At 35.7% G+C, this 27,508-nt stretch overlaps 1 protein-coding gene across 5 annotated transcripts in view; it reads left to right on the forward strand.

Annotated features, from left to right (window-relative positions):
* LOC136205247 (choline/ethanolaminephosphotransferase 1) overlaps positions 1 to 21,859 on the forward strand; it is a 66,280-nt gene extending 44,421 nt beyond the window's left edge. Inside the window, exons 1-19 of one of the 5 annotated variants that reach the window (XM_065995762.1) lie at positions 10,046 to 10,317; positions 11,827 to 11,836; positions 11,937 to 11,987; positions 12,091 to 12,168; positions 12,274 to 12,349; positions 12,439 to 12,461; positions 12,541 to 12,641; positions 12,872 to 12,966; positions 13,123 to 13,191; positions 17,442 to 17,511; positions 17,917 to 17,980; positions 18,060 to 18,100; positions 18,195 to 18,279; positions 20,120 to 20,182; positions 20,546 to 20,604; positions 20,689 to 20,741; positions 20,894 to 20,966; positions 21,447 to 21,520; positions 21,608 to 21,859. In XM_065995762.1, coding sequence (XP_065851834.1) covers positions 10,046 to 10,317; positions 11,827 to 11,836; positions 11,937 to 11,987; positions 12,091 to 12,168; positions 12,274 to 12,349; positions 12,439 to 12,461; positions 12,541 to 12,641; positions 12,872 to 12,966; positions 13,123 to 13,191; positions 17,442 to 17,511; positions 17,917 to 17,980; positions 18,060 to 18,100; positions 18,195 to 18,279; positions 20,120 to 20,182; positions 20,546 to 20,604; positions 20,689 to 20,741; positions 20,894 to 20,966; positions 21,447 to 21,468 — 1,305 coding nt within the window. In that variant the 3' untranslated portion in view covers positions 21,469 to 21,520; positions 21,608 to 21,859. Of the gene's footprint in view, positions 1 to 10,045; positions 10,318 to 11,826; positions 11,837 to 11,935; positions 11,988 to 12,090; positions 12,169 to 12,273; positions 12,350 to 12,438; positions 12,462 to 12,540; positions 12,642 to 12,871; positions 12,967 to 13,122; positions 13,192 to 17,441; positions 17,512 to 17,916; positions 17,981 to 18,059; positions 18,101 to 18,194; positions 18,280 to 20,119; positions 20,183 to 20,545; positions 20,605 to 20,688; positions 20,742 to 20,893; positions 20,967 to 21,446 lie in introns of those variants that run through there. The other 4 variants (XM_065995758.1, XM_065995761.1, XM_065995763.1 and 1 more) reach the window with 4 other exon arrangements.
* The last annotated feature ends 5,649 nt before the right edge of the window (positions 21,860 to 27,508 follow it).

Genomic DNA, 27,508 nt, shown 5'->3' on the forward strand with positions numbered 1-27,508 from the left:
CAGCCTCACAGATCGCAACAGAAACAGTATCCAAATATGTAACATCATGCGCTTCATTAATCAATTCAATTGCCCCTTTACAATCTGAAGCAATAACTAGACGACCCACCCCAAATTCCTTAACGAATTGCACACCGTTCAAAATAGCCAACAGTTCGGCATGAATAACAGACCAGCATTATCTAGTTGGGCATGCTCCGCTCATTTGCACTTTCCCCTTCCAATTTCTTAAAATAAAACCCGCAGCACCTTGCTTAGATCGGATGGAGAGCGCAACATCACAGTTGAGCTTCATCACGTCACGAGGAGGCGGAGACCATCTGTCCATTCTGCTTGAGATTCCCCGGTGAACAGGCAGCAGCTATAGAGATGTTGATTCCACCGTACCTCGGGCGCCATTTAAGACAACCAAGTCCCCAAGTGGCCTATCTCCGTGCATTATACGGTTATGGTTATACCAGGTCATCCAAACAACAGAGCAAAACAATAAGAACTCATTTGAATTAAGGGAGAGGAACACATTCTCAAACCATTCAGCACAAGAATTCCCAATAGCCTGGTAAACCTTTACTAAAAAATCCCCACATTTCCACAACCGTCTAGAGACCCAGCAGATTTCGAATAAATGAATCAAGGACCCGTCATTCACCCCACAAAAACAGCAAACAGACGACGCACTAATGTTGCGGGCAATCAAGTTTGAAGCTTTTATCGTCGTAATTCATAACATTTTTAGTATTTAATTACTAGATATTTTGTACCATTTTAATACATTTTAATAATGGTTTTTCTTTATTTTCTTTATTTTATGTATCTAAACCACTTTGTGTGTTTTTTAGTCACTTTTGCAAGATTTTCGGCACAAATAACCAAGTCGGGGCTTAAAGCGGCAATTCGGGAGTAAGAGGGACCAGAAAAAGGAGTTTTAGTGACATCCAGCATGCACTTTGTCATGAATAGGTGCTGTAAGATAAAAGTCTAATTGTTCACACTAGGACAGATTTGACACATTTTTGTATTTTCAACTTATCTCCCTCATACAGACACGGATTTAGGCGATTCAAAATGCATTGGAAAACTAAGAGAAAGATGAACAAATGACTGATAATAATCATCTCCAAATTCGAAGTGTCTTAGGCCCAGAAAATTATTCAAAGTTAATGAACATGTTGAAGCCTATGATTCCTTTCCTAACTTTACACATTTCTCCTAAATTGTCAAAGTCTTCCACCACCCTCTCTTAAAGGATGAATTCAGAAGATTAAGGAGTGGGAGGCCATAAGGAGATTTGGTCTTTGGAATTATGTGTGTCATTTTATTATAAAAGGAGACCTTGGGAGCTATTTGAAGACACACCAAGCTTAGGCTTAATTCTTCCCTCTATAATGTTATTTTGCTGATTTTTCTCTTCAAATATCAGTTGTATTTCTTGTTGTTATTGTTCTCAAAGTGTTGTTTGTGCAAAGTTCATCCAATAAAAGTAAGTTTTAAGTTACCGAAGAAGTTCGTTCGGCAATCGTCATTACGGTTTCTTCTAAACTTCAATCTATTTTATTACTATGAACTCCATTATCTATCTTTCTAATGTGTGGTTTAATCTAATTATGGGCTAAAACCCCCTTAACTAAGGCTAAAAGCGGATCTTAACCTTAATTATATGGTAATTACGTTTAACCTATTTAAGCTATGTTTATCCTTTTTGAGAACTAACTTATGATTCCTAATGGTTGTAAGTGATGAGCTTAATTCCTACTTGAATATAATTAATCGTTTATATTGACCGTGATTAAATTGATTAATCGAAATTCATAAGTTGGACCTAATGACCATTTAGTGTGGCTTATTAGTTTTCCAAGGTTTTTCATGAATCTTATTACAAATCTTAGATGTATTACTTGAGCCGGACCAAGGGAAAGTAATAAGTCGAAGGTTTTGATAAGCCCAAAATATACCTAAAATAACATCAATAATTATGTCCGTTTCGTATTGAAATTATGTTAATTATATTTATTTAGAATACTTTTACGTCTATATTTGTTTCTATTGTGCAAGGTACTTAATTATTTGGAAAAATCCAAATAGAAGCTAAAACGGAGCAAAAACGAGAGAGAAATCACATTTAAAAGCTAAAAGGCACGTACGATTCAGAGGTCGTGACGAAGGAGTTGGGAAAGATCTTAGAACAGAGACAAAAGTCTCTGTCGCGACCGAGATTCCCAATATCTCGATCGCGACACACGTTTTCCAGACAAGGAAACGCGCGTTCGTGAATTATTCTCCCTCAATCCAAAGCCGCGACCGAGATTATTGAAATCTCGACAGAAACAACAACTTTCCTGCACATATTTTACATGCTTTTAATTCAAAACAACGCGTCTGTTCATCCGGATAAAAACGGCTCTTCACCAGCGGACATGACACTTCAAACAATACTCTTCAGCAATTATAAATAGAGGACATATTTTCAGAATCCAGGGTTGGATATTTTGTTGATAATTCTCTAATTCAAAAGAGAGTTAGATAGTTAGATTTTAGTTTTCAATTCTGTAAAAGCAAACTTGTTGTACACAAGTTGTTCAATTAGTTTAGTTACAAACACAAATTTTATAGTTTAAGTTCGAGAATTGTTCGAAGACGAGTTTACACTCTATAGATGATCGATTGTAGTCTTTATTTCGAGGATTCAGCGAGAAGAACCAGCGGCTGAAGCGCCCCATGGTTTGACAAGCCTACGAAGTTTGAGGAAAGGATTGACAACCTGAAACTCAAATTAGTTAAAATGCTATCCAAGCTTCTTCTTCTCTGTTAACTTGTGATGATTCACAATTCATTAATAAATTACCTTTTCAATACAATATATTTTCTACTGTTGTTATTTTGAAGTTTAATCTAGCGATATTCTTTAAAGTAATAAACTGGTGTTTTCAATAAATAAAACCATTTTACACAGAATATATTTCAATGGAAACTTTGTTGAACACTTAAAAGAATTAGGATTTATGGTTGATATGATCGATAGGTCGACTTATCAAACATAGAACACCAAATTGATTAAGGTAGCAATCCGTTCCGGTCGTAGAAAGATTGTCTGCAGTTCGAAGCCCAGTAATTGCATTAATTGATAAATTGTTACATACTCATAATCTAATAAAAGTTATAAGTTGCTTTCTTGCTTAGTGCAAGCAAGTCTTGAATTCTTCTTATTCTTAAACTTTGTTCTTGTAATTGTAATCCAAACTCTTGACAGAATTGGATTCTGAATCACATCAATTTATTCCATTCAAACCAAACAAAAACGATTTTCTAATTAAACCTAGAGAAAGTGAATTTAATCTGAATTAAATAAGTTTTTATAAAATAAGTATCGGGTTCGATATCTTTTATTACTACAAGCGAAGCCGTGCACTTGCGAAAATCGCTCAACAGGTTTGAAATTAAGAAAACTTAATACTTCTTTGGATTAATTACTTGAGCCATACTAAAGGAAAGTAATTAATCGAAAGTTTAGAACTAATTACTCGAGCGGTTTTTCTTGAATCTTAAGTAATCACTTTCCCAGACCAAGGTAAAGTAGGTTAAAAAGGTTTAGATTAATAAAACTCAATGCTTCTCTAGATTAATTACTTGAGCCGGACCAAGGAAAAGTAATTAATCGAGAGTTTAGAGCCAATCTCGAGAATCTATTAGTTAATAAGAAAAATCGCCATATTAAAAAGGATAAAATAACTTAAAAGGGGTTAAGTGGTATTACCAAGTAAATAGGTTAAGTGAAGCTAGAAGCCTTAGTTTCTTTCATTACAAGTATTCTCTCATCTAATTTTGTACAATTTTCATCGCACTTTTTAATTAAATCTTAACTTGGTTGTCCAACAAACCCTACCTTTGGATTGTTTAAATAATAGATAATAAGCAAAAAGATTAGTACTTATAATCACAATCCTCATGGGAACGATACTCTACTTTCACTTTATTACTTGATACACGACTAGGGTACACTTGCCTTCACGTGCATGTATACGTAAAACGCGCATCAGAAGAGCAAGGAACAAATTCTTTACAACATGACCAAATTAGATGAATTACCTTGGGAGGCAGTTTAAGCTTTCAGAGATGCTTCCAAAACTTAGTAAGACCATCTGATGAATCCAGGAATCTAGAGAAAACCATATTTCGTTGAAGAGCAATCGCATATCCAGACTTTACCTCATATTTTCCATACCTCGAGAACGGCCAAAAGAAAACATCCATAGCATTCGGCCTCAATGGGATTCATATCACTTGCTTTGCATCATCATCAAAAAAGCACTCACGCACAAGCCTCTCATTCCAACGATCCGTACCTTGTAACACCAACGATGAAACGAATTCAGATGGAGGTAAATGCTTTATTGCCAGAGGCCTACAGCATGGGACACCAGGAAGCCATCTATCCTTGCTAATTCGAATATGTTCCCCATTTCCCACACGCTATAGTCCTCCCTCAAGGAGAATCGACCTCACACTAGCAATACATCGCCACGCATAGCTATCCTCAGCCCTGCAATTAAAATCGACCCAAGCATTAGATCTTAAATATTTAAATTGAAATACTTTAGAGCACAAAGAATCCGGCCTATTAATTAGCCTCCACAACTGGTTAACAAGAAGGCAACGACCAATCCTGAAAGACCACTCTGTCGTCTAAGGATGCCTAACTGCCGCACCGAAAAATCAGGGGGCGGGGCGGGACACTGCGAGGTGGGTAGTTTATATGGGGCGGATGCCTCCTAAAGAGTAACGAAGGTGTGTGAAGGTAGGCTCAAGCTAAGATTCTGCTCGTGAGCGTAATGGTATAAGCCTGCCTGACTATGAGACCGACTGGTCAAACAAAGATAGAAGTCAGCCATAGTGATCCGGGAGTCCCGTGTGGAAGGGCTCTCACTTAATGGATCAAAAGTACGTCGGGGAAAACAGGTTGATGACTCCCAAGAGCTCTTATCAATGGAGTCGTTTGGCACCTCACTGGTTAAAAGAATATAAATGATCCCAAGCCCCCATCTTCCTTAGGAACACAGAGCTTGTCCCACTAAGCCTAGTGAATATTTCGTTTAACTTGAAAGCACCCCACCAGTAACTGGAAATAATCGATTACAACTCTTCACAAAACGTCTTTGGCACCAAGAAACAACTCATCACATACTGCGGAATAGCCAACGCAATAGCCTTGATTAGTACCTCCTTGCCACCCTGAGATAGTAGCCTCTCGTTCCAACCCTGGAGTCTTTTACAGAGCCTATCCCGTAAGAAAGCAAAAATCCGATTCTTGGATCTTCCAAGAATTGTGGGTAAACCCAGATATCTTGGAAGAGCAGCAACTTCTTTTACCCCCATATGTCCTCTCAACATCGCTTTAAATTCGCCCCCCAAATTTGCACTGAAGCTAATATTTGACTTTTCCAAATTCACACACTGTCTAAAAGCCAGTCCATATTTTACAAGGATGTTCTTCACAACCACCATCTCTTCAAAGGAAGCTTTGAAAAATGTCAACGAGTCATTTGTAAAAAATAAATGAGTTATCATAGGGCCACTCGACCCAGGAACAATATCATGAAGACAGTTGTTAATCTCCGCCTGCTTTAACAAAGATGAAAAACCTTCAGCGCATAATAAAAACAAATAGGGTGAAATAGGATCTCCCTGACGAAGACCCCTGCTAGGCCGAATTAAACCTTTGGGCACCCCATTTATAAGAAATGAAAAAGTAGGCGAAGAAATACATTGTAACACGGTATCAACAAACTGACCGGGAAAACCCATACACTTCATCGTAGCCTCGACAAACGCCCACTCAACACGATCATATGCCTTACTCATATCAAGCTTTAGAGCACAATACCTTTTCCTTCCATAACACTTATACTTTATTGTATGAAACATTTCAAATACAATCAGGGCATTATCCGTAATGAGTCGTCCAAGGACAAATGCATATTGCGTTTGACTAATAATCGACTCAAGACAACCCTTCATCCTATTCGCCAACACTTTAGACACCAGATTGTAAATGACATTACATAGACTTATCGGCCTTAAATACTTCATAGTGGAAGGTGAAGCAACATTGGGTATTAAGGTAATAAATATATGGTTAAAGTTAGGAGGGAATGCCTTGACACTGAGGATATCAAGGACAACATGAGAGATGTCTTCACCAATACTGTCCCAATATGTAGAGAAGAAAAGAACAGGCATACCATCAGGCCCTGCCCTGGAGCCTTTAAAGGTTGCATTTGATCAAGAGACGCCTTAACCTCATCTTTTATATACACAACACTCAACATCTCTGCATCAGACCGCTCAATCCTCGAATCCACTACAGAATAGACATCCATAATCCCAACATGTGATGAGGAAGAGAAAAGATTTTGGTAGTACGAGACCATAATTTCCTTAATCTCCTCTTCATCATCACACCATTTCCCACTTGAATCCTGAAGTCGATGTAAACTGTTAGCTTTCCTCCGAGCGCTATATTTCCCATGAAAAAATTTCCTATTTCTATCCCCTTGGGAGAGCCATAAAATGCGAGACCTCTATTTCCACATAGCCTCTTCCCTATCATGTAATAAACCCAATTTTTTAGTAACCCTATCCATTTCCTCATCCACTCTCGGGGAGCTAGCACACATCTGGAGTTGATTAAGATCCACAGTCAGGTCCTTGATTTGTTTACCAATATGCCCCAATTCTTCATTGCTCCAACTAATTACTTTATTACCACATTGCATGATTTTACTCATAACGTCCATATTATCCCTATTTTGACTGGCCCCCTAAGCATCGGTAATAACCTGTCTACATCCATCTTCCTTAACCCAAAATGCCTCAAAGCGAAAAGGTTTCCGCCCTTTTGGACTCTTACTGGCAGTATCAAACAATAGAGGCGCATGATCCAAACACACCCGAGCCAGATGATAGACAATAGTAGATGGAAATAAAGCATCCCATGCAACCGACTGAAGGAAACGGTCCAACCTTTCCATAATTCTTCCATCTCCCTTCCTCCCATTTGACCATGTAAAAAGTGCACCCTGAAATCCGAGATCAAACAAATCATAGTCATTGATACAGTCCCTGAATGCCTGTCGCATTCCGTAACATCTTGTTCTCCCCCCTTATTTTTCAAAAGAAAATAAAACCTCATTAAAATCCCTAAAGCAAAGCCATGGGGCCTGTTCTTTTAAGTAGAGATCCCTCATCATGCCCCAAGTTCTGCACTTATTGCTTCCTTCCGGCCAGCCATACACCCCTGACCCCCTCCAACAAATACCACCAGCCTTATTTATAAGACCAAAATGTATACAGTGATCATAATAGCCTAAAATTTGGATAGCTAGACTCTTATCCCATGTTAATATAAGACCACCAGACCTCCCAACAACAGAAACCGAAAATAAATTATGCTTCTCAAACTTTACCCTCAACCTATCCACCTCCTTTTGATGTAATCGAGATTCCATTACAAACACCAAATCTGGGCAATTATGACTCATCAAACGAGCCAAAGCATAGAACGTTTGGGGGTTACCCAGCCCCTGAATGTTACAACTAATTATTTTTATAATTCTAGGCGGGGCTGTCCCACAACTACAACCTCCGCCTTTGCATTGTTTGAATTATAACATTCATCAGTACCCTTCGTCTTTTTTGATGAAGATAACCTATCAGTTTCCAACCACATTATCTCATCCATATCCTTTTTTTTCCTCTTGGAACCACCACTCAACGGAATTCCTGCTTCGGATTACGGACTCTTTTAGGCTAAACCAGTTGTCCCTCTTCTTCCTCTAGCAAGCTTTTTCATACTAAACTTGTTGCCCCTCGATGGTAAACTAATGGCCACCTCCTTCTGTTTAGATGCATTGAATTCAAACGGAGATGCCTTAAACCCAAGACTATCAGTGCTTGCATCAACAATCTGAGTCACAGGTTCATGCACAGCCACATTCTCCACAATTTTAGCACCCACCACCTCTGCAACATCATTACCCTTCGGTAGAGCCAACTCAACAATCAGAGCACACACCACTTTCTCCCTTGATAAATTGTCAATTATATTTCCAGAAGCAGTCAGTTCCAACCCTTCCAAGGAGTAGTTGTGTCAAGGGGGTTGCTATTTTGGAAAAGTCCTTAATGAACCTCCTATAGAAACCCGCGTGACCCAAAAAACCCCGGATCCCTATCACATTAATTGGTGGAGGCAATTTTTCGATTACCTCAATCTTGGCCTGATCGACCACGATTCCCTCCCCGGACACTTTTTGTCCCAACACTATACAATCTCATACCATAAATTGACACTTCTCCCAACTAAGAGCGAGATTAGTGTCCTCGCATCGTTGAAGGACTCTATCCAGCTTACGAATAACTCTTTTCTTTCCAATCCCAGCCTCAACAATTGGCTTACTAGAATTAATAGCCACCTTCACAGAGCGAGCTTTCCAGGGGGACACATGAAGTTGTGGACCAAATGGCCAATCCACACCATCAAACTCTTCATTCATATCTTTGCAATCGTCATATCCATGCCCCACTTTCCCGCACCAGTAGCAAAAATTAGGTAGGCGTTCATATCTAAATGAGACCCAAACCTTCTCCCCCACACTATTTTTCACCACCACTCCCCTAACACAAACTGCTCCATGAGTCTATGTCCCCTTCATCTATAGCCACCACAGTACCGATTCGCCCAGCCACTGCAGAAATAGACTCAACATCTCTACAATTAAGAGGGAGGTTCCCCACGTGTACCCAAAAGTCACACGAATTCATTTGTACCTCATCTAATTGTTCATGTCCCTAAATTTTATGAAATACAACCAATTGTCGTTCGAAGTGCCAGGGCCCCTCATTTAAAACTTTGTCCAAATCCTTTTTGTTTTCAAATTCGCACAGAAAAATTCTATCCCTAAACTCCTTCAATTGAAATCCTTTGATTCTCCAGCCAATACTGAAGGCGTTCGCCATTCCTTTAAGATTAAGCGGTTTGTGTGATAGTACCCTCCCGATCAAACCAAATTTGGCTGGAGGAGCGTCCTCGTCGCCACGCCCAGTTCCTAAATCAAGGAGCTCACCTTCGATCTCAGACAGAGCCATTTTTTGAATCATCGCTTCTAATTGTTCCGTCATAATCACGAGAAGAGGAGATCACAAAAGGAATACCAGCAAATCAATAGATAATACCAAGAAAAGACCAGATCGGCACAAAAGAAATCTCACAACGAGCCCTAGTAGAGGAGAGAACCATGACAACAATCAAATGTTGTGTAATTAATACATTTATTTTAACGATAAAAATGAAATAGTATTTATAATATTAATATAGTAGTTATGATATTTCAATTTCTTAATTACTATTAATATAGATAATTTAAACTTGTATATTCTCTCTTACGATGCTAACTAAGCGAAAAGGCCTATAAAACACATCTTACAAATTCTCTCTGCTTCCGCTATTATATATAGTATAGATATAGATTTTGACCATTGCCTTAAACATAAGGACTAAAGGGTTGGCGAAATAAAAATTGAGGAACTACATAATTATTTCTAAAAATATAAGGATTGAATAGTGTGTTAGATAAAACAATAGAACTTTATAATTATTTACCCTTAATTTTATACCAATAATTACACTATTTTATAGATAATAGGTACTAAGAAAAAGGAATAAGGCTCTATAAAAAAAATTATAAAATTGAATTAAATGGAAGACCATTTATATATTTAGACCAGTTAACCAACCTATTATATATCTATACTATATTTTTCATTTTTTTCCAAATTACCCAACCAATTAACCAAAATATCTCAAACTTTTCATTTTTTTCCCCTTTCTTTCTTTCTATATTTTGGTGTTCCATTTTTTTGTAATTTTCCAAAAAAAAAAAAGAAGGAATAAGGTTGGGGATAATAGGTATAACAAGAAGGAATAAGGTTAGGGCAAAATTGACATTTTATCCCCAATATTTCAGATCCATTTCACCAGCCAATCCAGGTTTGCATGCTTCTTTCTCCTGTCGTTTGTTTCCATTTTTTCAAAAAGTTGTCAATTCGCGTAGATCTTTCGCAGCAGGTCGTATGGAGGCTTATTAGGTTTATATATGTTTCTGTTTTATTGTTGGGCAAAAGGAAAGGAATGGGTTATATTGGTGCACATGGAGTAGCAGCACTTCACAGATACAAGTACAGCGGAGTTGATCACTCTTATGTTGCTAAATATGTTCTGCAACCATTTTGGAGTCGATTTGTTAACTTCTTTCCTCTTTGGATGCCGTAAGCTCTTCACTTTTGTAATTACGCGCTAATCGACCATTTTTTTCTTTTAATTTGTGTGAAATCTTGTATGATGATTTCTCGGAGAGTCAAACTCATAGTTCCTGTCCTAGGTCAAATGCGATACATGGGTTGTGCTATTTCATCTCTGATGATGGGGATTTTCCATCCAACTATATAGAATTTGGGGACAGGAGAGATGTAAGAAAAATTACCAACTTGACCAAAAATCCCATTGCTTTGGGAGCAGCCCTAAGCGCATGCAACCCTACACTCAGAAAGGCCTTTGGCCCAGTTGATGCTCCAGGGAAAGATGTTGAATTTGATTTTTGAGTACTTTCTGTATTTTCACTGTGCTTTTTCTAGTTTGTTCTTTTGCTTAATTGAGTTGAACTCATTCAGTCTTTTCGTGGGGTGATGTTGGATTAAAATTAGGCGGAGAGTACTTTATCTACTGTAGAGAAGTGGAAATTGAATACTGTTTTCAGTGATATATCTTTGGGGAAGTAGCCTTGTGCATTTTTGAATTGGTTCACTGGACAAGGAATTTGGTCTGATTAGTGTGCTCTAGTTAGTAATCTTATTGATGAGAAATGATTATATTATAGTTATGTAATTGTTTAATATGTATAGTGCAAGCAATTTTTGGGTCCGGTATGAAACATATGATCATAACCCAGTTTCAGCTTGCATATAAAATTTAGAAATTGCTGTCAACCCGTTTGATATTTCACTCTAAGTTCAACCATCCAAATTCAGAGTAGAAGTTGAAGAATTATATAATTCATGAAAGTGATGAGATGGTCTCCTCAGTTTGATATTCTTACAGTATTTAGTTTGGTGCTAATCTGGATGTGCTTTGGTCTTCCTGGTTATTATATTAAAAATGATAAGGTATATTTACTTCTAATCCATTGTTGCTCCATCTGATAACTTAAGCACTCTATGTAATTGCTTTTTTCTTTTTCTTTATCTGGGGCAGATAATCCACACAGCCATTCAGGATTATGGCTTGGTTTTTGTTCTACTGGTGTTTGTGACGAACAGTTGGAGTTTTTCCTTAAAAACATTGCTTGATTTGGTTGAACATTGGTTTTAGAGAAAATTCATGTAGGATCATTTTACTATCTGTAATGGTCATTTAATGTCAACCCAAGCACTTTCGAATTCTTTTACTATTTTATGATCATTAGTAAAAAGAGTTGTCAGTCATGTATAAGCGTGTTTCTTGTCTTTCTTTTGTGGTTTATCAATTATTGTCATTATCCATGATGTGGATGGTGGTAATAGATGGATTATTACTTGTCATATTCGGCATCGCAAAATCAAAAACCTCTATCTGCTTTCATAGAGAATCCTTCAGTTCATTACTTTGAGGAGCATTTAATCCTTATAGTCATATTGAATTTCTTAAGGAATTCCTTTACTCGATTTCTGGCATTCTCTAATTGCTTTCTTTTGCCCTCTTTTCTCTTTCCGGATGCATATTTGTATTTGGATCTCCTTCAGGCCAAATATGGTAAGATGTATTTTTTTTTGTTTTGTCAATTTGTGATTTTAAGTCGCCCAATGGTTACTTTTCTTTTTGATGTCTAATAACTTCTGGCTTTTGGGTGTAGATCACTCTTATGGGATTTATGTTCTTAGTCATTTCTGCACTTCTTGGCTATGTAAGTAGTATTTTCTTTGTTGACAGGTTTGTAGAAGAGTACCGTTGGCTTTAGTAATTTTTTCTTTTTCAACAGTTTCAAACTTATGCTTTCAATCTCTCAGATATATTCACCTCATCTAGATTCACCTCCACCAAGATGGGTTCATTTTGCACATGGGTTGCTTCTATTTTTATATCAGGTATGAGTCTAATTCTCATCTGCAGTAATTATACCTTTCGTGTTTCTATTGGGGCTTTCTTTGTTTTTTAAGATGGTGTTTGCTGACCTCTTATTAATTTCGTAGACTTTTGATGCTGTTGATGGGAAGCAAGCGCGACGGACAAACTCCTCAAGTCCATTAGGAGAACTTTTCGATCATGGTGATGTTATTGTCGTTGAATGAGTTACCAATTTTTTTAATACTTACATTGCTGAGAACCACTGAATTTTTTTTTCTCAACAATTGTAGGATGTGATGCGCTTGCTTGTGCGGTATATGTTTTTCCTTCTTCAGTTCTTGAATTCTAGCAAGTGGAGTTCATTTTAACATATATTATGGGTATTTCCTCAGTTTGAAAGCATGGCTTATGCAAGCACTGCCATGTGTGGAAGGGACAGTTTTTGGTTTTGGGTCATTTCAGCTGTACCCTTTTATGGTGCAACATGGGAACAGTAAGTGATATTGAAATGTCCGTTATTTATTTTCCTTTAAGTGAATTGAGTAGTTTGTACTGTATTTCCATCCTCAGTGAGAGTTGTTGTTTTCTGTTTTTTTCCAGATGACCATTGGATTTATTTTTATATTTTTGGGTTCTCATTGTGTTTCAGTAGCTTAAGTGTTTGTCGCTGTAACTTCTGTATGTTATACTGCTAATGTGGACCTTTTTCTGCCTTCAATCCAGCTTCTTTACCAATACACTTATTCTTCCAGCAGTTAATGGACCTACTGAGGGTCTGATGTTAATATATGTCGCTCATTTTTTCACAGCAATAGTTGGTATGGTCTTTCTACCACCCAGACACTTGAAATAATTCATCTATTGATTTCTGTAAAATTTTCACTGTTCTTAAATTAATAATCATTTCTTAGTTTTCCTCTATCTTTGCACTCAGCTATTTTTATTGATGTCAACTTAGTTTTTGTTTTGGTAAGGTGCTGAGTGGTGGGCTCAGCAATTTGGGAAGTCTCTTCCCTTTCTAAGTTGGGTGCCAATCATAAGTGGTAAGAATTATGAATTCCTTGTATGTAATGTCTGTGCTGATTGCTAATCTTGTTGAATGACTAGTTTTGACTATCTTTTGACATTAAAAATATGAAATGTGTTTATATTTTTTCCTTGATGTGATCTTCTTTACTTTTTTCAGTTGTCAGAATGGCTATGAATATTATCCTTATAGGCTTTTGCACATGTTTTTGTAATAATACTAGCACGAAAGGATTTGTATTTATAAAGCGATTTGATAGATATCGCGATGATGAGATATGGAACATAGAAGATGAACAGAGTTTATTTAATACATTGAAACTAGAAAGAGTATTTCCCAACAACAAATCAACCAAACAGATAGAGAAACACCAGGAATAGAAAGATCAAATCAGCAGAGAAACCTACTGCCTAAACATACTATTGCTATTAGTGAAGAAAACTCCACTGCCCAAGCATAGCCAATTACTAACTAAATTCCCGAACATGTCTTTCACCAACTAAACCCTCACATATATATATATAACCTATAGTCCTTTCTCCTCTCCCAAAATAAATTCCAACTAAGCCCATAAACTGCATGTTCTTTAATTCTTCCAATATCATATTCTCTATCAATATTCCCCCCTTGAAACCGTCTTGTCCTCAAGATTGGAGTCAAGAGGATTGTCTGTTTAATGTCGATCATACCTCCAAAAGGCACATTCCAATCCCGTAGGCTTCCAAACAATTAACCATTGAAACACTGTCCATACTTTTAAGTAGTAGAGAAACTGTAACTTCCAAATCACACTTTCCCAGTCTTGATTGCAGAGTTGTTCATACAGTTCCAAGTCTAACAATGAATTAATTTCCTTAGCATCCAAAACAACAAGGCTAACTTCTGCAATGAATAGCCAAAATTGACTATGTGATATGGAAAACATGGAGCTTTGGCTGCAAAAACTTAATGATGTTGCTCTAAGCTTGAAACCTGGCCTTTGTCAACTAAGAGAGGGAGCATAGGGTAAGAACTTCCAACGTAACTGGTATAGCCTTGTCGTCAAAATGCTCAAAATTGTCAAACCTTGCTTTATCCCATCCATAACCCACAACTCAATCATATCTGATACCATGGCCAGCTTCCACATCTCATCATTCACAAATCCAACCAAAACTTTCTCCCTTATTTCCACAAGCTTACATTTTTGTGCAATACTCACTTGGTACCCAGTCCTCAATTTACACTCCATCAACACCTCCATTAACTTCTTCATAGCCTCAATTGTAAAGAATTCCTTGCAATACTCACGTGAGTAGCGGATCCCTTCATATGCATGATGCCGTCTCATTTTGTGAGAACGCAATTCTCCCTTCCTATCTTAGATCCACCACCGACAAACGGGATTCCTTCAAACAGAAATTCAGGGGCAAAAGATGGATGCAAATGAACGTTTCAATATCTTGTGGTCTCTCCAAACTCTGTATTTCTGCTTTCCATTTTTCAACAGCTTTTCAAAGGTCCCAATGAAACAATTGATTTTAATGCTTCCTTCTGATGTCTTTCATTTTCCCCGACCTGAAAATCGGTGACCATTCTCTAGCAATTTCAAACCATATCAGTGATGGAAACCAAATTGTCTTCAACAATGGTTTGACCCTGCACAACAGTAGATTTGATTTTGACAATGAAAAAATCCTTGAATTCCTCAACCTCCACCACATACTCATCTTGCATCAATAACATGGTCTGTTGTAGTTCAGTCATTGGGAATCGAGTTTCTGATCTTGAATGTCTAATCTAGCTTCTACTTCCTCCAATTCCTTCATTGTTAGCATTTCGCCGTTCCGCGTTTCGAATCCGGCAGGTAAAGCAACTGATAAATATCGCGATACTGAGATATGGAAAATAGAAGATGAACAAAGTTCATGTAATGATTTGAAAGTAAAAAAATGTATTTACCAACAACAAACAGAATAGAAGAACACAAGGAATAGAAAGATAAAATCAATAGAGAAACCTACTGCCCAGTCAGTGGAGAAAACTCCACTGCCCTAAGCATAAGCTGAGTATAACTAAATTCCCAAACGTGCCTTTCACCAACTAAATTCACACACACACACACATATATATATATATATATATATATGCTGTTAGTGGGAATCGAACATAGGCTCTTCCATCTACACTCCACGAGACAATTGCTTCTCTTGTTCATTATATCAAGCGCGCTGCTTAATATACTATTGTGCTAGTAGCTTCTATTGTTTAATATTTGACGCATGCACTTATTAATATCGATTAAATATGCATAATAATGAATTATTAATAGAAAAAAAAGAAATGTGCATAATAATGAATTATTAATAGAAAAAAAATCGAAGAACATGCTCTAATTTCTTATTTATTTAATTCCTTTATATTTTTGTAATTTATGTTATATAAGAAAATATATTTTTTAAAACATACGTTAGAACGAACTATGAAGTTTAGAACGTACGACACATTTTTTAGAACATACGTTATATTTTTTAGAACATGTGTTATGTTTTTTCGAACATGAGTTATAAATTATATTATAGAACAAATGAAAAAACGATCCAGATATCTACTGATTTTTTAGAACATTATACTTAATTTTTTGAACACAAACTATATATTTTTTAAAACATACGTTAGAACATATATTTTAACTTTTAAAACACGAACTATGAAGTTTAGAACGTACGCCATATGTTTTAGAACATACGTTATGTTTTTTAGAACATGTGTTATGTTTTTTCGAACATGAGTTATAAATTATATTGTAGAACAAATGAAAAAACGATTCAGATATCTACTGATTTTTTTAGAACATCATACTTAATTTTTGGAACACAAAATATAAACTTTAGAACATACGTTATGTTTTTTAGAATATGAGTTATAAATTATAATATAGAACAAATGCAAAAATGATCCATATATTTAGTATTTTTTTAAAACATTATACTTAATTTTTAGAACACAAATTATAAAGTTGAGAACATATGTAACAATGTTTAGAACATCGTCCTTAACATTTTAAAACATAAATTACAAAAATATAGAGGAATTAAATAAATAAGAAATTAGAGTATGTTCTTGGATTTTTTTCTATTAATAATTCATTATTATGCACATTTTTTTTTTCTATTAATAATTTATTATTATGCGCATTTAATCGATATTAACAAGTGCATGCATCAAATATTAAACAATAGAAGCTAAAAGGATAGTGGTATATTAAGCAGCCCGTGATATAATACACAAGAAAAGCAATTGGCTCAGTGTTAAGCATGAATAGTCCAAGGTTCGAACCCCATAAGCAGCAGCGTTTTTTTTTAATTTTCCTACTCAAAACGACGTAGTTTTGAGTGTTCTCACCATAAGGAAGTGTCCTCACCTAAAAAAGGGTTCTCACAAGAGCCCTCTCCTATATATATATATATATAACCTATAGTCCTCTCTCCTCTCCCAACAAACTCCAGCTAAGCCCATAAACCGTGTGTCCTGTAATCCCCAATTTACCCTTTTTTTCCAATATCACATTCTCTATAACTATTTCTATGCATGTTAAGCTTTTCCTTTCGTTCCTTGCGTATATGAATATGCACTAAACATGTTATGAGTGTTTCAGTCTTTTCCTTGATACTTCATCATGATTTTCAGTCGGCATCCTTGCCTTCTCGCTATCTTGGCTAGGTTTCTGGTACTTTCTTCAATTGCCTTCTGTATTCCTGCTCGCCTTCTTCGTCGCTTCCCTCGCATTTCTTGCCTCATCTCGCTCTGCTGATGGATTGCTACTTCAAGTTACATGGACTTGTAATATGATTTTGTTCCAGACGGACTTCTTCATAGTATTCTTTTGTCTATATATATACATACCTCACGATAATCTTTTGTCTCTTCAAATGAAAACTCTGTGATCTAGTCTTGTTTTCTGATGGTATTGTTTTTCATTTGTTAAGAATTTTAATGTTAGTTAGTTGGATGTTGCTAGTTATATTTTTATTTGCTCTATGATTTTTGAGTTTTGTATGGTATTTCCTTGGGGTAATCCTTTAAATTGCTCTATTTGATCTGTGATTCATCTCTATCTTGATGGCTCAACTCTGACAATTGTTGATAACTACTTTCCTGCCTCGTATTTTGTGTGCTCCTTGCCTCTTTGTCTTATCATTCCTATTAATGACCACTTAAGCTTCTATGTGTTTCATGGTTGGCAGAAGTGAAATTTCACACCCTCTCTTTTCTTTTTGAGCTCAGAAATCACAACTTACAAAGCTGTGCTGTATTCGATGATATCTTTTGCGGTTATACCAACAATTGCATTCAAGTAAGTATTTAAATTTTCTTCTGATTATATTGTTTTCTGCGGTTATTTGAACTTTTAGATTTATGCCCCTGGTGTAAATTATTAATCCCTTGTTTAGCTGCTTAGCACTGTATTTTGGATCAGAGTTTAATTTGTTAGTGCTGTATCTTTCTTCTGTCGTTATGGAAATAATAATTGTGTTCTCTCTTTCTCTGACTGGGTGATGGGTACAGTATGGGGAATTTTGATTTTAAAGTTAGTGTATTCACACATGACCAACTGCTTTGCATGGCATATCCTGTTTATATTGTTTCCATGAGGTTCTATTTGAGGTCATATCTGCACATAATTGCAGCTGTTAGTTTACAATAATAATCTTGATTCCTGTTAGAGGAGGCATTTTTATGTAATTTGGCCTTTCTGCAGCGTCACTAATGTCCACAAGGTTGTCCAGGCAAGAAAAGGCAGTATGTTATTGGCATTGGCTATGGTAATTAGTGACCTTTGCTATAACCATTCATTGATTGTATGCTTTATTGATGTCTCATTTTTTCTCTTGTTTTTTTCAGCTTTACCCGTTTGTTGTGCTTATGGGAGGTGTCTTGGTGTGGTATGGTTCATCCTTCCAAATTATCTTGCACGTGATGGAATTGAAATCTTATGGTTCAGTTTTGTATTTATAGAGGACCTGTTATCTTATGCAGGGATTATTTGTCTCCATCTGATATAATGGGAAATTATCCTCATTTAGTTATACTGGGAACTGGACTTGCATTTGGGTTCCTTGTGGTAAGATGCCCTTGCTCTCTTTTTCTGCTTATCTTTTAAATTTCTAATGTGTGCTTGCATCATAGTTGTCAAATCGAGATTCAACTCGTGAATTGAAACCCACATTTTGTGAATCATGACTCGTGAATTCGGTTCAAGTTCTTAATATTATAAAAAATAAAATATTTACCGTGTTGAACTCAAAATATTTTATTAAATATTAGTCCAGAAATGCAATTTTAATGTCAAAAAGAAATCATATCAATCAAGTACTTAAAATTCAAATCCAATGTAAATGCAATCCTAATAAAACTAATTCACAAATCGGACTCTGTTTAATAACTTAGTGGAGATGGAGAGTTTGAGCTTCTGACTCTGTTTCTTTGCCTGTTGTGAACTTGATAATGATGGAATGGAACTAGTTTGAGTTGATAACTTGATAATTAGCAATCGGACTAGAGGAGAGTGGGTTTAGTGGTGTTGAAGTTTTTGATGAACGGTGATGAAGATCCGGCTCGAAATAGAGCTGAATCGAATGGAATCAAATGATTCGAATCGCGAATCCTAAGATTTTATTAGATTCTCCCTATAGATTCGGCTCGAAATTCGAATAGTAAGATTCTAATAACAGTGGCTTACATATATACTTCATTACACTGTTTCATATCAAATATTTTTATTTATTGATATTGAGGGGATTGATTGCTTAACATGGATTACTGTCCAGAGCAAGTTTTTCTATGTAGACAAACTAGAATAGACACTGATGGCATTTCTAATGAATAAGTATTCATTCCTCAATAGTGCAATTCTAGTAACTTCACTGAAGTCATACAAAAACATAGCAGGAGAAACTACTTTCTATCACTGTAAATGGATGCTGTCAGATATGATAACTATGCTTTTGACCATGACAGCAATATAATGGTGTTGTATACATGCATGACCTCCAGATACAGGTCCTCACTTAATGCTGTGATGTGCACTTAGCATACTCATGTGAAAGTCATGATTCATAAAAGAAATTTGAAATTTGTAATATGCAAAGGAAACCTTTCATAAATACCGAACTGAACATTCCGTCATCATAAATTTTGTGCATGGGGGCACCTCACAATATGTTCGGATAAGGAGTTGCTAAAATGCTTTTCAGTCTTGAGTGACATTGGAGGACACCTGACGTTTTCTGAATGTTATGGACATCTTATAGCACCATATGCATCTTGAAAGGACCATACGTTTTCTCTTGCACATGTTGCTATTGTGTTAGCATATAATTAATTGAATCAAGAACATTTTGCATAAATGCCAGGTTGAGATTGGTCTTTTTCGTGGTCATTTATTTTTGGGGTCAAGTCAAACTTTACCCCTAAATCCTTTGTTTTCTGTTAGGTTAGGGCTACTAATGAGTTGACTATGAAGATTTTTTTTAGCTTGCTTAGTTTTTCTCCCCCCCAACACAAAAAAAATCCAAAATAGATAACGAAGAAATTATTTTTGTGATGTGAAGACTTTCTGTAAATTTTGAAGTTTGAAATCAAATTGTAGGCTGTTTGTGTTTGCTGAGTCATGATGCACATGATACTAAATTTGCTGTGTTTAGAGCATGTTAGAGTTGAAGTTTGACCTTAATTGGTTTTTTTTTTTTGGCATATTCTTTCAGATTAATAATTGCCAACTCTGGTTCGAAATGTCCTAATTTTACTTTTGGTTTTCTGTATTCAATTACTTAAGAGGGTTGTGTGATCTCAGTGCACTTATGGCTTTTGATATAACTGCTGTTGTTTCTTATATTAGCACAAACTACAATAGGGAATTAAGTATTTGTATCGTGTTTGATAGGGATTATTATTTTTGACAGGGAAGAATGATCCTTGCACACTTGTGCGATGAACCAAAAGGATTGAAAACTAACATGTGCATGGTATGTAGCTTTGGTTTCTCTACTCTAATCTCATTCACTAGTGGCAAGTTTTTTTCCTGCTCTGTAAAATGTCAGATGCAATGTTAACGTGCCACCCAATTACTATAGGTTATGTGCTTCATTGTAGTGGAAATATGAGAACTGCTCTTAGCAAAGTAATTATGTATTTATTCGTGCTTTTCACTTCTGACAGATTTATAAAGTACACATGGTTTATCCTCCAGTATCAAATGTTCTGCAAAATTTCTTCATCACTGATTTACATTTCATATTTTCTTCATGGATGTCTTTAATATCAGATATTCAGGTAATTATTGAATGGATAGGGAATAACTAAGTTGTTTGGATTTTTAATTTTTGCAGTCATTATTATATCTACCATTTGCCATAGCAAATGCACTAACAGCCAAACTGAATGATGGGTACGTGGTAATTTAATTGTAGCTGCTGATAATGGATACTCATTGAAATTTTAATTAATTGAATGTCATGGTAATTTCTTGCAGAGTTCCATTGGTTGATGAGTTCTGGGTTCTTCTTGGTTATTGTGTATTCACAGGCATGTCAACTTTATACATTATTTTGCGAAATCACGTATATTGAGAATACTAGGTGGATAATATAACTATTGAATACACATGTGCAAGTGACTCTTTTGGTTAGCTGTCATCTTCTTATATTGTATTTCTTATTATTCCCTTCTCACCTCAGCTGGGCTCTATCTACACTTCGCCACATCTGTCATTCACGAAATCACAACTGCCTTGGGAATCAATTGCTTCAGGTGATGATTTGGTTTTATTGAATTTATTGTACATAGCTGCCTTGTTCAGGTTTTATGTATTTTGAGCATTTGGGTTTCAAATATAACATATAGAATCTGTAGTGATTCGTTTTAAATGGCATCAAGACACTATGTTCTATTGAATTTCTTTTCTTTTGTTATTGTTGTTAAGAAAAGATATATTGAGTTTACTTGTTAGAAAGCAATTAAAATGAACAAAATACTACATTTTCATGTACGTTAGTACACTATGGTAAGGTCCTCAGTTTTTGTATGTGCTACATTTTACAGCATGAAAGAGAGATTTTTTTTTTGAAATCAATACAACGTCAATGTGAGACTGTCACTGTAACTTTCACATGGTGATTGGGTATTTGGTTTACTTAATTAATTCTGTATCGGGAGTTGAGGTTAATGTGTATATGTTTGTTAAGCACAATATTTTCCTTGCTAATTGTTTCATCTCCTTCAAATTGACAGGATAACAAGGAAAGAAGCTTGAAAAATGCAGGTCCAGATTGAGGGTGCGTCCATTAATCTTGTTATTGACCTAGGTATGCTTATTTTGGTATGCGGTATGGTATATATAGCCGAAATTTTGGAGTTAATGGTGCATAGGTTAAATATCATGTTACTGTCAGATGGAGCGATGAAGCAATATTTGATGATTGGGTTGTATCGGGCAGAACGCTAGTGTTGGAGATTATTTACTCAGGTCGAAATGAATGTAGGGTAGGGAAACGAGGAATGCTAAGTTATTAGTGTTTTGAATTCTTAAAGCTGCTTGAGCTTGAATACGTTGTACTTGTGTTTGAAACAATGTTGGATTAGTTTAGTGTGGTACAAATTGGTTATGTTATATAATAGTTTGAGCAATTAAATGCGTGGTGAGAGATCTGTGTGTAGGGGCATCGTGACTTGCTAAAGATTTTTGGTTGACTTATTTTCCAAATGCAAACAAACACCAAAAAATCAGGAAAATATTTTCCCGCAAACAAACGAAGCCTATATTGCACGGATTGATAACAAACAACTCAAGTGAACCAACATTAGGAGTGATAATGTGATTAGTAATTAGTAGGCTGAATACATTAGGTTCTTGAACTTGGTCCAAAAATCTAATTGGCTCCTTGAACTTTAGAGGTATCTCATTAGCCCCTTGAACTTACATAAAATGACTCATTACCTCTTGAATTTGCTTAAATAATATATTGGTCCTTTGAATTTACTAAAAGTGACTTATCGGCCACCTGAATTTTGTCAAAGTGATGCGCGTTTTGAGTTGTCGAAAACTTCTCTTGCGCTGCCATATAGCAATATAGAGTTAATCATGTCAGATTAAGAAAATTTAGGAGGTTAATGATATATTCTTAAAGTTTAGCTGTCACTCGGTTTTCTGTACAAGGGACTTCTAATGTATTCAGCCTAATTAGTTGTTTAGAAGCACAAATTGGTAAGGTCGTCTCTTGCATCCTTTTTCAAACTTGGATTTGAATCCACTTTGTTGTTGATCTTTTTCAGCACGAGTTATTTTTGAGACAAAAACAAAAAAAAACCTGCAGATACTGATTGACAGAAACGTGAAATCGCAAATTTTTTTTTTTTGATATTAACCCTTTCTTTTAAGAACTATTTATTGGATAGTATTGGTTTATATTTTCACATTTTCGTTCATGAATGTCAATCCTTTTATTTTGACATTTATTACTTAAACAGTTCCGGAGAAGAAAGAGATAATAGAAGCTAAAATCAGAACTTTTATCAATCTCATTTTATTTAAATAACAGTCAAACCGACTCCTCAAATAAGATTGATTTGATTGTTATTTGAAATGAGATTGGTAAAAAGTTATGATTAGTAATAGTTTTTTTTTTAAAACAAAAAAAGAATTTCATTAATGAAAGTCATGGCTATACTATTCGCAGAAGGGCTAACAAAATTGACAATAATATTATTTAAAGAATTTAACTGAGATTTGCACTCTTCTAATATAGACCTAAAAGGCCACTTTCTAAGATTAACTATCGTAGCAGCATCCGATTCAATCTCACATCTTCTCAGACCTTTATTTATTAACCAACTTAACGCTTTTCTTATACTCATTGCTTCTTTATCTCTGATTTGATAGTTGTCTGGAAGAAGCTTAGAAAACGCACCACAGAACTGGCCTTCACTATTGCGAAGCACAACCTCAATTTTTTGTTTAACATTGTTCATAGACCAATCTAATATAGAACAAGTCGTTTGGACTAACATATCGGCAACATTGATTACAGACCGCTTGATAAAAGATACATTACTATTCTTAAGATCCAATAATATGGATTTACAATCACACCCAAACTAGAAACAGACACATCTTGATAATGTAAAACATTTATTAGGAGTTGTGAGTCTGTTTCGATAATAACTGAGACCACGATTTTTAACCAACTAAGGACTTTCCTCATGCTAAGATCCTCGACAAGTAAATGGTCCACATGACAAGAGATGATAATATTCTTTGTTGCCACAAAAATGTCAGATGAGTTGCGAAGAACACAACCTTTTCAAGTCTGCCACATGAGATTTCGCATCTTGCTCCACACTTTCAACTCCCAAAATCTTTTCCAAAAACTAGTTGGATGGTGTGTATTCTGATGTAGGCTCATACTATATCCACTTTTTATCCTATATTTCCCATAATGCTCCGGAGCCCAGAATTAAGACTCCATCCATCTCTTTATTGGCAGATAGATGAATAGCCAAAATGTTATTGCAATCCTCACAGACCTCCATCATTCGCCGTTTTGGATGATAACTACTCTTTCCATTTTCAAAATTGCCACTTGATTCCATTCTTTAAATGACTCCTCATTAATAATAGTAACTGTCATATTTATTGCTCCCCTTATTACGCTTTTAATTAAGCGGTTACTGCCATCAGAACTACCAATTCCGCTTTTAATTGAGTGGTTGCTACCATCATAATTACCAGTTACGCTTTTAATTGAGTAGTTACTGCCATATCAATTACTCTTTTAATTGAGCAATTACTACCATCATAATTATCAATTACATGGACTATCTCGGTCGGACCCGAGCTATCCACCACCATTGGGGAACTACCGCCATAATCTCTAATACCAACATCATTGACATGCCATCGATCACCCCTATTTTGAGGTTTTCGTCCAGTTTGGGCAATCATTTCAATAAAGGACCAACGAAGATCTAGATGATTAACATTGAGATCTTCATCGTGTACAGCAACCCAAGATTCTCTGCATCTTCCAACGAGAGATCAACATATATCGAATGAAGATTACTTGATGATGTCATAGATGGAAAAAGAACTCTTGACGCAAGAATTGAAAAGAAAAGAATAAATTTGTCAAAGGACAAGGCAAATCAATTACTTGATAATGCCATAGATGAAAAAAAAACATTTGACGCGAGAATTGAAAAGAAAAAAAGAAACTTGTCAAAGAACAAGACAAACCAAACTTGTCAAATGACAAGACAAACCAAACTTGTCAGAGGACAAGTCCAACTAAATCAGAGTGGATTTGAGAGATTAGGATTTAGTCACTTTCTTAGTCCACTCTCTAAAAATAATAAACTATTGACTCTTAGTAATTTGAGGAGTGACCACTATGCCATTTTCCCTTTCACATGACACAAGATACATGATAGACATTTGTTTTCGTGTCGTCTGACGTGACAGTATTTTAACTGTATGTCATCTGAAAGCGAAATAAAAAATGCACTCGATTCTCAGATGACATTACGATTACATAATCCCGTCATCCAAAGAAAACGCGTGTTTTCGTTAAATTTCACTTACTCAACAAATGACACTTCTAATAAATGAATGTCATTGTTTGGCGAAAACAAAAAAGCGGCAAATGAAATTTCACTTACGCGACCAATCCCCAAATTTTAGGCGCTATTGTTTGACTGGAATTTCAGCTGATATATAAACCCTCTCTCTAATCCCAAACCCCAGTTTAGGTTACGCAAGAGCTTCATCCCTCTCATCCCTCTCTATCTCCATGGCTGATTTGAACATGCAATCACTGGCTGAGCTATAAACACGGTACTAGTAAGTATCTATTGATTTTCATTGTTCCTTACTCTCTCTTTTCCTCATCTGATTTACTTTTGTGTATGTCGATTTCAGCAGCTGGAATAAGGATCTATTGATTTTCAGAGCTATGATTTAAAGGGTTAGATCTCTCGCTTAGATACTGATTTTATTGTATTCACTGTTAGATTCACCGCTGAAATTCTTGGGTCATTATCTTTTTTAACCTAGGGCAATACAGTGCCGGTTGCTAAAGATGTTTTGATTTCTTTTTATTTGAACATAATATTTGCAGGGATAGTAAGAATGATACATGCGAAGGCTGGCTGAAGAGATTGTCATTCAGTTCTTGCGTTTAGCATATGGGAAGATTTCTTTAACTTATTGAGTATATATTGTTGTTATGTTGGTTTGAACTGTTTGGTTGCATGTATGATGTTGTTGTGGGTGGTGCTGTTGAGATAGGTTTGCAATATATCTTCCACTTGGATTGTTATCTGAATGAGTATGTGTATGTATATGAACATAGAACTCATTGATTTAGGAAACTAGTCTGATTTTGAGTATACATATATATATATTGTCATGTGGGTTTGAACTGAACGATTACATATATGTATGATGTTGTTGGTGATGATGAAATGATTGGTATGAACTGATTGGTTAGATATAACTGATTAGGCATACTCTAAAGCTTTGAATGTTCATTGTGATTGGCAATACTCATACTGATAGAAGTGATTGAGTATGTGTATGTGTATGAAACATGTTTATGTTTGATGTTCTGTTGATGTTTATGTTTGAGGTTCTGTATGAGTATGTGTACGATTATTCATTTGGGCATGTAGCTTATTAATCATGCATCAAGTATTAAAGGGTAAATTTAGGCTAATTGCATGTACTGATATGGCTTGCAAATGATAAGATATCACTATTCTCTTTTTTATTTGAACATGACCTATGATGATAAGTAAGGAATAAGTTGTATGCTTGTTATAGCATGTTCACTTGAATATACATGTCTGCTTGAATAAGTTGTCTACTTGTTATAGCATGTTAAGCATACTCCTAAATCTCCATTACTATGTATCATATCACTTGGCTTGTTATGCTTATGGAAAAGTGTTTAACATGGTGATGAAGCTGTATGATTCTAACAACACAAGTTTATGACTAAGCTTGTGGATACAGTATCATACACTTCATCACCATGCTAACTTCATCATGAACTGTACAATCCAAGTGGCAGGTACATAGTGGTGGCTTTATGATGCTATGAGAACAAGTTTTAGACATGCACGAATAAGTTGTCTATTTGTTATAACATGTTAGGCATACTCTTAAAGCTGAAAATGTTATGAAACCATTTAGGATGGTGATGAGATAAGTTTACAATATACCTTCCACTTGGCTTGTTATCTGATTGAAACCATTCAGGATGTTGATTGGTTTTCGATGCTATCAGCATATGAACTTGATATTATGTTTAGGAAGGTAGCTGATCATGCATACTCTTAAAGCTGAAAATGATGAACTTGCTTGATTCTTTTCTATTTTAACATGAGTTATGCTGATGAGACATATGTTTCATGTCAATTTAGCATGTTATGTGTTATGTGTCTATGTATGAAGCATGTTGGCTTGTTTTATGTTCTGTTTATGAAGTAACTGATTCAGGAATAGACATATGTTTCATATCAATTTAGCATGTTATGTGTTAGGAAGTAGAACTGATTCAATTTAATAGACATAAACGAATAAGTTGACTACTTTGTTATAGCATGTTATGATCCACTTGAATATACATATATATGTCTACTTGAATAAGTTGTCTACTTTGTATTGCCTATCAAAAAAGGATAGTGTGCAAGGGGGGCATTATGATGTGACGTGCGAATAGCGTACAACGGGGGCGTGATGCACGATTAGAAAGGAGATTTTGATGCTAAAGAAACACTAGAGCTGGATGGATGGAGTGGAGTACTGGAGGGGCATGGAGCCAACATTGAAGATCAGATTGATTACCAAGTACATTTGTAATCAGTAATCATTTTGTTCTTCAAGAATGGCTTTATGCCCATCCAGTAGTCCACACCATCCAGCTCAGTGTTTCTTTGGCATCCAAATCTTCTTTCTTCAAGAATGTGCAGATTGTAAACAAGGATATCAGGATGATGGGGAACCATTAGAGTTAAATGGCATCGAATACTAAAGGGGCATGGAGCCAACATTGAAGATCAGATTGATTACCAAGTACATTTGTAATCAGTAATCATTCTGTTCTTCAAGATTGGCTCTATGCCCATCCAGTAGTCCACACCATCTAACTCAATGGTTGCCCAGCATCCAAATTTCCTTGCTATTCGCACATCACGCCCCCTGTAGACACCGAGTCGGAGGACCTGTGACGAAAACCTGAAACAAGACGGTCGAAGCGATTGATTCCGGAAGTTTTGAAAAATATATAAAGAATAAT

The sequence above is a fragment of the Euphorbia lathyris genome, chromosome 9 (assembly GCF_963576675.1).
Source record: "Euphorbia lathyris chromosome 9, ddEupLath1.1, whole genome shotgun sequence".
In the NCBI taxonomy this organism is placed as follows: Eukaryota; Viridiplantae; Streptophyta; class Magnoliopsida; order Malpighiales; family Euphorbiaceae; genus Euphorbia; species Euphorbia lathyris.